The following is an 8,368-nucleotide window of genomic DNA, read 5'->3' as shown; positions in this document are numbered from 1 at the left end:
CTGGAAGATGCTGAAAGTTGGAATCCTATCTCATTTCTAAACATCTGTTCCCACTCATCTCTTTCCAGGGTCATCAGTCATCCCCACTCCGCACCCTCGCCCCCACTTTGTATAAATGAGCCCCTCACATCCCTCCATCTTCTCCATCACTGTGTGGTCACTTCTTAAATCACGCGTCTGGAAGGCGCCCTCCTGTACCCCATCCTGGAGGCTTCCTCTACTTCCCCTCTTGTTTCCTCCAGAAATGAGTCAGAGTGAAAGCAAACTTTCTGAGGTCCTGAGATCCCGGAGACAGCCTGTGAGGGCCGCTGGCCCCGCCCGCTCCGGCAGCTTGTGTGTGTGCGTGTGTGTGTGTGTGTGTGTGTGTGTGTGTGTGTGTGTGTGTGCGCGCGCGCGCGCGCGCGTCAGGGGCCAATGCTGGAAAGGAAACAGCGGACTCGCTGAGGAGAAGAAAGGAGCCGCCCCCTTCGTCGCCAGCCCCCTCCCCACTTCCCGTCCAGCGCGCTGCTCCCTTCCCCCCGCCTCTGGCCTCTGGGAGCGAGCAGGAGGCAGCCCAGGCGGAGCGGGAGGAGCTGGCAGCGGGGCGCATGCCAGGCAGGGGTCCTCAGGGCGCCCCAGCCGCCGGCGGCGGCGGCGGCGTGAGCCACCGCGCAGGTAGGGGAGCTGCCACAGAGTCCTAGCACGTCCTGGGGGGGTCCTGGCAGGGAGGGCGCGCTCTGGCCCCCAGGAAGTCGTGTAGGTCAGGGCGTGCCTCTGTTAACCCCTTTCGAGGTGAGGGAAACTGAGGCAGGACGCGAGGAGTGCGGGGTGAGAGAAGAGCGAGTCTTGGGCTGCCAGCCGGGCACCAGCGCCGAGCCAGGCCAGGTTCCTGACCCAGGACTGTGCAGCGATCCCCGGGACCCGCAGTTTGCGAAACTGTAGGAGTCTTTCCCGCGCCCCCGCTGCGTGTCCAGGTGACCGGGAAAGGTTGCAAGGGCGTGCTTGGGGTTTGGATCCGTCCTGGGACACCTGCGCCGCCCTCACTCTCGTTGCGGTGCGCCCCAGCCTGCGCCCGCTCGGGACAGGGGACGTCCCGCCCGTCTTAACCCCAAGACCCAGCTGGATCTCGGGTTCCACTGCTTCGGGGACCTGGAGGGAGGAGGCTGGGAGCGGGACCAGGAACTGGTGCCTGTGCCTTCCCTAGGGGCTGCTCTGAAATCAGTGTCACCGCCCACTTCCTACTTGGCTACAGTAACGGGGACGGCCCAAGCCGGAGACTGCTCGGTTTCCACCGCCTGGAGCGCGGGTCTCGCTGTCAACTCTTAGTGATGATTGTGGATGGTTGTTTTTCAACAATGACAGGACTTCTACCTTCTCACTCTTAAAATGTGAGGTTTTCCAAAGACAGTGAGATTTAGAGTTAGGGAGTGCTGCCTTGTGTCCTTGCTAGGTGAGGACAGGGCTGGGTCAGTCGCTTAACCTCTCAGAGCCTCAGTCTCCTGAAATGTAAAAGAGAACACTCATAGCCTGGCCTCCATGTGTCGTTAGGTTTGTTGTATGGGAAATCAATTTGCAAAGTGTTATCATCAACTGGACAAATTTGAGTTGGGCAGCACTAGGACCATAGGAACTGGGGTTTGGAGACAGTCTGCCTGCCTGTCAATCCTGGACATGGAGGAGACTGTGACAGTACCTGCTTCATAGGGTTGTTATGTGGTTTAACTGCGATGGTGGAAGTGAAGTACCTTGCCCAATGCCTGAGATGCCCAGTGCACTCTCAAAAAACCTTAGTTGCTATTTTTCCTAGGCAAAATCTAAATAATTGGGAGTAATGTGAGAATACCAGTTTGATTTGATTAATGCAGGACTAGTAGGGCATTTAAAAACACATGTAGTTCTCCTGTGCTCGGCACGGTACATGAAGTCCTCTGAGGTTCAGTTCTGTGCCGCAGTGCAAAAAGAGCCCTGGACAAGACACCCGCTTTTTGGGCTCTTTGACTTTGAGCCTGTTTTCTCATCTGTTTACAAAAAAGATAAAAGAAAAATGGGGGTAGTAATTACTGCCTTTTGTACTGATCGCATTGCCTGAGGATCAAATGAGGCAAAAGATCTGAAAGCACCTTGTGGAGTATGAGTCACTATGCACATATAAGACATGATAGTACTAGGAGGGAATGGTAACATCTGCAGGTTTTTAGAACTTACTATGTGCCAGACATTTTATTATGAATTCCTTTGATGAAATCCTCCCCGCATCTTTATGAGACTGGGATTACAGTCCTCATTTCCCTATGACAAAGCCGAGGTTCAGGGTTACCGTGCTTGGTTCCCAAGCTCACAGAGCTCTTAAGCGTAAAGCCAGGATTAGAACCCTGGTGTGGGTGTCACTCACAACTGTGTTCTTGGCCACTTGCCAAACTGAAATTATAAAGTGGAGCTGTGATTCAGAACAGACCTATATTAGAATTTAGGTAATTTTTTTTCTTTAGGTGACAGAGTCTTGCTCTGTCACCCAGGATGGAGTGCAGTGGCACAATCATGGCTCACTGTAGCCTTGAACTCCTGGGCTCAAGAGATCCTCCTGTTCCAGCTTTTTGAGTAGTTGAGATTACAGGCGCATGCCACCATGCCCAGCTAATTATTTTTTTTAGAGTTGGAGTCTTTCTATGTTGCTCAGGCTGGTCTCGACCTCCTGGCTTCAATCATTCCTCCCACTTTGGCCTCCCAAAGTGCTAGGATTACAGGCATGAGCCACCAGGCCCAACCTCCATCCTGCATATCTATAGACCAAAAATGTAAGAGTGAATTGTTAGTCCTGGCAAAAGAGGCTTTGGCATAATTTTAATTTCCTTCAGACTTGTTTTATAAAATATACTTTAAACTATCTTCTTGTAAAACAAATGATGACAATTTGCAGAAAAGTTATTAAAACATTGAAAGAACAGGTTGCAAGATCTCATTGCAAATCTCAAAGTCGTATCTGGATTGTTTTGTTTTGTTTCAACACTCATCTGCCAGAACCCTTAGGATAGCACATGAGGTGTAACCAGAAATCGAGGCGATGGGTGTCATGGTTACTTTGCAGGGCTGGGCCTCAAGACTTTTCTGCAGGAAGTTCATTGCTCACCCAAGATGCCTCCAGAAGAAAGCAGAAACTTCCGAGAGGAGCGTGAATGCTCTGTTTCTGTGTTGCAGAAACAATTCCTAGTTTATTTGTTTCCTAAATTAAGTTTATCTTATTGGTTTTTGTTTTTCCAAAAGCAATGCATGCTCATTATAGGAAGCACAGAAAACTACAAACAAGTAAATGAACACTAAAAAATACTGTAATCTCACCAAGGTAGATAAATACCTTGGTGTCTCTGTCCTTGTAACCCATTTCTATGCTGCATGCATCCATCCAAAAGTGAGATGCAAACTATTATTGTTTTTTGTTAAATGACAAAAATATTACTTGCTAATTGCTCAAACATTATGACATTAATGCAGAAAAAAAGCCAATTTATTATGCTCATTAAAACTTTTTCTTTTTTTAAAATCTAAAAATTTTGATTGGAGAAGGATTAGAGACTAAATTGTTGATATTTGAATTTTATTGTGGTTTTGGTTAAAGTTTTGACGCAGGACCTTCAGAGCAAAGAGAGGGTACAATGGTGACCTTTAAACAATGTATATATTTTTTGAGACGGAGTCTCGTTCTGTTGCCAGGCTGGAGTGCAGCGGCACGATTTCGGCTCACTGCAACCTCTGCCTCCTGGGTTCAAGCGATTCTCCTGCCTCAGCCTCTCGAGTAGTGGGATTACAGGTGCCCACCACCATGTCCAGCTAATTTTTGTATTTTTAATAGAGACAGGGTTTCACATGTTGACCAGCATGGTCTCGATCTCCTGACCTTGTGATCTGCCAGCCTCAGCCTCCCAAAGTGCTGGGATTACAGGCGTGAGCCACTGTGCCCGGCCCTTTAAACAAGATTTAAAGCCCAGTGCATGAAGTTTCTGAGACCGCGCCTGGCCCTTTAAACAAGACTTAAAGACCAGCACACAAAGTTTCTGAGTACAAAAATAGGTAATATTTTAGGTTAGGGTCATTAGACGAGAATCAGAATCATTCTTTTTTTTTTCTTTTTTTAATTAAAAAAGATGGAGTCTCCTTATGTTGGCCAGATTGACCTTGAGCCTCAAGCAACTCTTCTGCCTCGACCTCCCAAAGTACTAGGATTACAGATGTGAACCATTGCACCTGGCCAGAATCATTCTTTTGATAATAATGATGGTAATTCAGTTTATATGCTGTGTTCTCATGAATCCAAGCAGAGCCCACTGCTTCCAGAGATTCCCTTGGCAGCCACCCTGGGTTGAGGAGGGTCCCCTCCTGGCACAGCTGGAACCACTGGTGAAGAGCCATTTTTCAGTCAGCACCGTTTAGTAATATAAGACTTTTAGCCTCGAGGAGTCTTCCGTTGTTAGTTCCTAACTTTAATGACTTTGTGGTAAAAATTCCTTGGCGAATGACTTCTGTGCAACAATCATGTAATTTTTAAAATTCCAGATGCTTTAGCCGTTCAGAATCCATTTTTTCTTTCAAAACCAGAGTTCACCAGCTGTTTCTCTTGAGCAAAGACTTTGCAATCAGCTTTCAAATGTTCACACCAAGTAGAAGCAGGAAGGGAGAACTGTGGCTGGGCAATGAATGAGATATGGACATTTAGCTGTAGAAGGTAGGCAGAGGCTCACATGGTGTGCACAGCCTCTTATATGACTACTGGTCCTGTATCTGCTTCCTTTCCCTGCCCCATTTCCCCTTTGGCCACCTGCTTTTTGTCATGACTCAGAAATGGATGCTAGACATCATGGGGCTCCCTCCAGTCACTAGGGTCACTGGTCGCTGACTTATAAACAGAATCACAGAACTTATTGTCAGATGAAGCTTCAAAACACCAATTGGCTAAACTCCTTGTGTTCTGGCAGGTAAGATGTCGGCATCCTTATTTCACAAATGATGCTACTGAGAACTATGTATGTAGAGACATAGTCTCAAAATAAGTGCAGTCATGCGTCGCATAATGACATTTTGGTCAATGTCACATATGTGAGAGTGGTCCCATTAGATTATACTGGGGCTGACAATTTCCTATTGCCTAGTATTTACTACACATTTTATTGTTATTTTGTGTACTTCTACTTAGTAAAAAAAAGTTAACTGTAAACCAGCCTCAGGCAGGTCCTTCAGGAGGTATCCAGAAGGCATTGTTGTCATAGGAGATGATGGCTCCACGCGTATTTTTGCCTTGAAGACCTTCCAATGGGACAAGGTGTGGAGGTGGAAGGCAGGGATAGTGATGATCCTGACCCTGGGTAGGCCCAGGCTAGTGTGTGTGTTTGTGTCTTAGTTTTTAACAAAAAGTTTGAAAAGTAAAAAAATAAAAATTCAAAATAGGAGCTTATAGGATAATAAGGATATAAAGAAAAAATATTTTTGTACAGCTGCACAATGTATTTGTGTTTTAAGCTAAGTGTTATTATAAAAAAGTCAAAAAGTTAAAAAAATTAAAAAATTATTATATATAAAGTAAAAAATTATGGTACACTAAAGATAATTTGTTGAATAAAAAAATTTAAATGAATTTAGTATAGCCTAAGTGTACAGTGTTTATAAATACAGTAGCATAAAATTATGTCCTCGGCCCTCACATGCATTCACCACTCACTCACTGACTCACCTAGAGCAACTTCCAGTCCTGCAAGCTCCATGCATGATAAGCCTCCTATACAGGTGTACCATTTTTCATCTTTTATAGTGTATTTTTACCGTACCTTGTCTATGTTTAGATATGTTTAGATGGAAAAGTACTTACCATTGTGTTACAACTGCCTACAGTATTCAGTACAGTAACATGCTGCACAGGTTTGTAGCCTAGGAACAGTAGGCTATACAATATAGCTTAGGTGTGTCATAGCCTATACCATCTAGGTTTTTGTGAGTACACTCTACGGTGTTTGCATGACAAAATGACCTAATGACACATTTCTCAGAACGTGTCCCTGTCAATAAGTGATGCACGACTGTGATTGAAATAAGTAGCCCCACATTATTTTTCTCATGTCAACTTCAAGTTAGTTTTCCAGCCACATGGCCTTGTGCTTGCTCATCATTAAAAAATGTGGGTAAAATTCTACCTGTTCAGCCACAACATTTGTCTGTCATGGGTGGACTTTTACCCTTTATTTTCAGAGTTCAGAGTTTGAACTCTCAGAGAAATGCAAATAAAATAGTAAACTCGAGGTGAGGAACAGCAATCTCTGAAGATAAATCATATATTTATTGTACAGTATTGAATGTTGTAAGTGGCAGTAGAGATCCTGTAATCTGGCCTTCTTATTTTACAGGTGAGAAAAGTGAGAAACAGCAGCAGAGTGATTGTTAGAACCTGGCTCCTCCTCTTTTACTTAGAACTCTTTTCATTAAGTTGTGTCATTTCATAGTTCTGTATAATTCATCCCTGCTTAAGATACATTAAATGAATTGAACTGAATCCCTTTTGTTTTGAGCCATGATGGCTCTTAAAAACTTAGATTTTTGGCCGGGAGCAGTGGCTCATGCCTGTAATTCCAGCAGTTTGGGAGGCCAAGGTGGGCAGATGACCTGAGATCAGGAGTTCGAGATCATCCTGGCCACCATGGCAGAACCCCATCTCTACAAAAATACAAAAATTGGCTGAGGATGGTGGTGTGCGCCTGTAATCCCAGCTACTCCAGAAGCTGAGGCTGGAGAATCGCTTGAACCTGGGAGGCAGAGGTTGCGGTGAGCCGAGATCGTGTCACTGCACTCCAGCCTGGGCTACAGAGAGAGACTCCATCAAAAAGACAAACAAACAAAAAACCACATAGATTTTCAAGTAATTACTATTGTTACACTAAATGTCAGTGGGTCCTTAAGAATCTATTTGTTCATGAATTCATTATTTATTCATTCAACGTTTATTGAGTGGCTACTTGGTTCAGAATTAGAATTAGCATGAGAGCCACGCATTAGAAAGGTATCACTTTTTGACTAAATTAAAAACTTGCTAAAAATAGTTATCCATTGATGGAATAGGCTACCCTGAAAGGCAGAGAGCATTTTGTCATTGGAAGTATGTAGGGCAGTGCTGGATGACTCTAGGGTGACTGTCATGGGGGTTCTGCACCAGGGAGGGGGCTGCGTGGGATGATGAATGGGAACCCTTCCAGCGCTAAGATGCTGTGATTGTTGTCCTGCAGAATTGGGATTGTGCAGGATTTGAGCTACTGTGTAAATTTCCTATTCCCTGCTCATTGGGCTTTCACATTTTGCTTCCTTCCCTTGCCCAGGTGGTTCCATTTCAGGAAGCTTAGATAGCTTCTTTGCAGTCATCTGCCCGAATGTAGTAGCTACTTTAACTCCCCAGAGCGGTACATGTCTAGGATTGATATTAATCATTAACACAATTATGTTCGCCCAGGTGAACAGATCTACCAGGAATAGAAATGTGCATTTGACAGGTGGCCCTGCATGGAGACTAATCGCTTTCACAGGTTGAAAGGTGAAATATCTAAAGTTTAATGAGTAAGTTGTGTCCTGAATGTGGAATCTGAGTTGAAATTGCATTTTGTGACATGTACACCTACCTAACTTTTCTTTTTCGTACCTGTCATCTTTTTTTTTTTGAAACAGAGTCTTGCTCTGTAGCCCAGGCTGGAGTGCAGTGGCACAGTCTTGGCTCACTGCAACCTCCACCTCCCAGGTTCAAGCAATTCTCCTGCCTCAGCCTCCCGAGTAGCTGAGATTACAGGCATGCCCCACCACGTGCAGCTAATTTTTGTATTTTTAGTAGAGACAGAGTTTCACCATGTCGGCCAGGCTGGTCTTGAACTCCTGACCTCAAGTGATCTGCCTGCCTCGGCTTCTTAAAGTGCTGGGATTACAGGAGTGAGCCACCGCGCCTGGCCTGTACCTGTCATCTCTTGATTTGTGAGTGGATTGATTATTGGACTTTATTTTTAACACAGGAGAATGTGCGTGTTTCGCATTTGTAAGTGAAAGCATGCCTCATCTTATTCCAACACTGATAAGAAAAGGAAGATTATTTTACAGTAGTCAAGTGAAAAAAAAAAAGTAAATACAGAGATAAAACGGGGTTCTAATGTTTCTGCTACACTGGAAACTTAGAGTTGCAAGAGCTGTTTTGGGATCACAAATCTTCTGAAGAAAAAAAGTTTGCATGTTTCAGTACAAGTCTTAATGTTTCCCTAGCATCTTGTGTTATAGCTGCAGGCCAAGCAAAATGAAATGTGAGACACTGTCCTTGGGGATAGATCATCCGTATTCAATTTAAACAGTAGATTTGGGGGCCTTAAATTACCTCGACTCT

The 8,368-nt window shown here is 44.8% G+C and overlaps 1 protein-coding gene across 4 annotated transcripts in view; it reads left to right on the top strand.

Moving 5' to 3' along the window:
• Window positions 1-407: 407 nt before the first annotated feature.
• The window catches only part of DISC1 (DISC1 scaffold protein), a 418,421-nt gene continuing 410,460 nt past the window's right edge, over window positions 408-8,368 (top strand). For 2 of the 4 annotated variants that reach the window (XM_054446009.2, XM_054445979.2), the window contains exon 1: window positions 408-654. In XM_054446009.2, the coding sequence (XP_054301984.1) occupies window positions 588-654 (67 nt within the window). In that variant the 5' untranslated portion in view covers window positions 408-587. The remainder of the gene's footprint in view (window positions 655-8,368) is intronic. The other 2 variants (XM_054446020.2, XM_054445995.1) reach the window with 1 other exon arrangement.

Source organism: Pongo pygmaeus, chromosome 1 (assembly GCF_028885625.2).
Source record: "Pongo pygmaeus isolate AG05252 chromosome 1, NHGRI_mPonPyg2-v2.0_pri, whole genome shotgun sequence".
In the NCBI taxonomy this organism is placed as follows: domain Eukaryota; kingdom Metazoa; phylum Chordata; class Mammalia; order Primates; family Hominidae; genus Pongo; species Pongo pygmaeus.
Note: the sequence above shows the minus strand (reverse complement) of the source record. Positions and strands in the feature narration are given on the sequence as shown.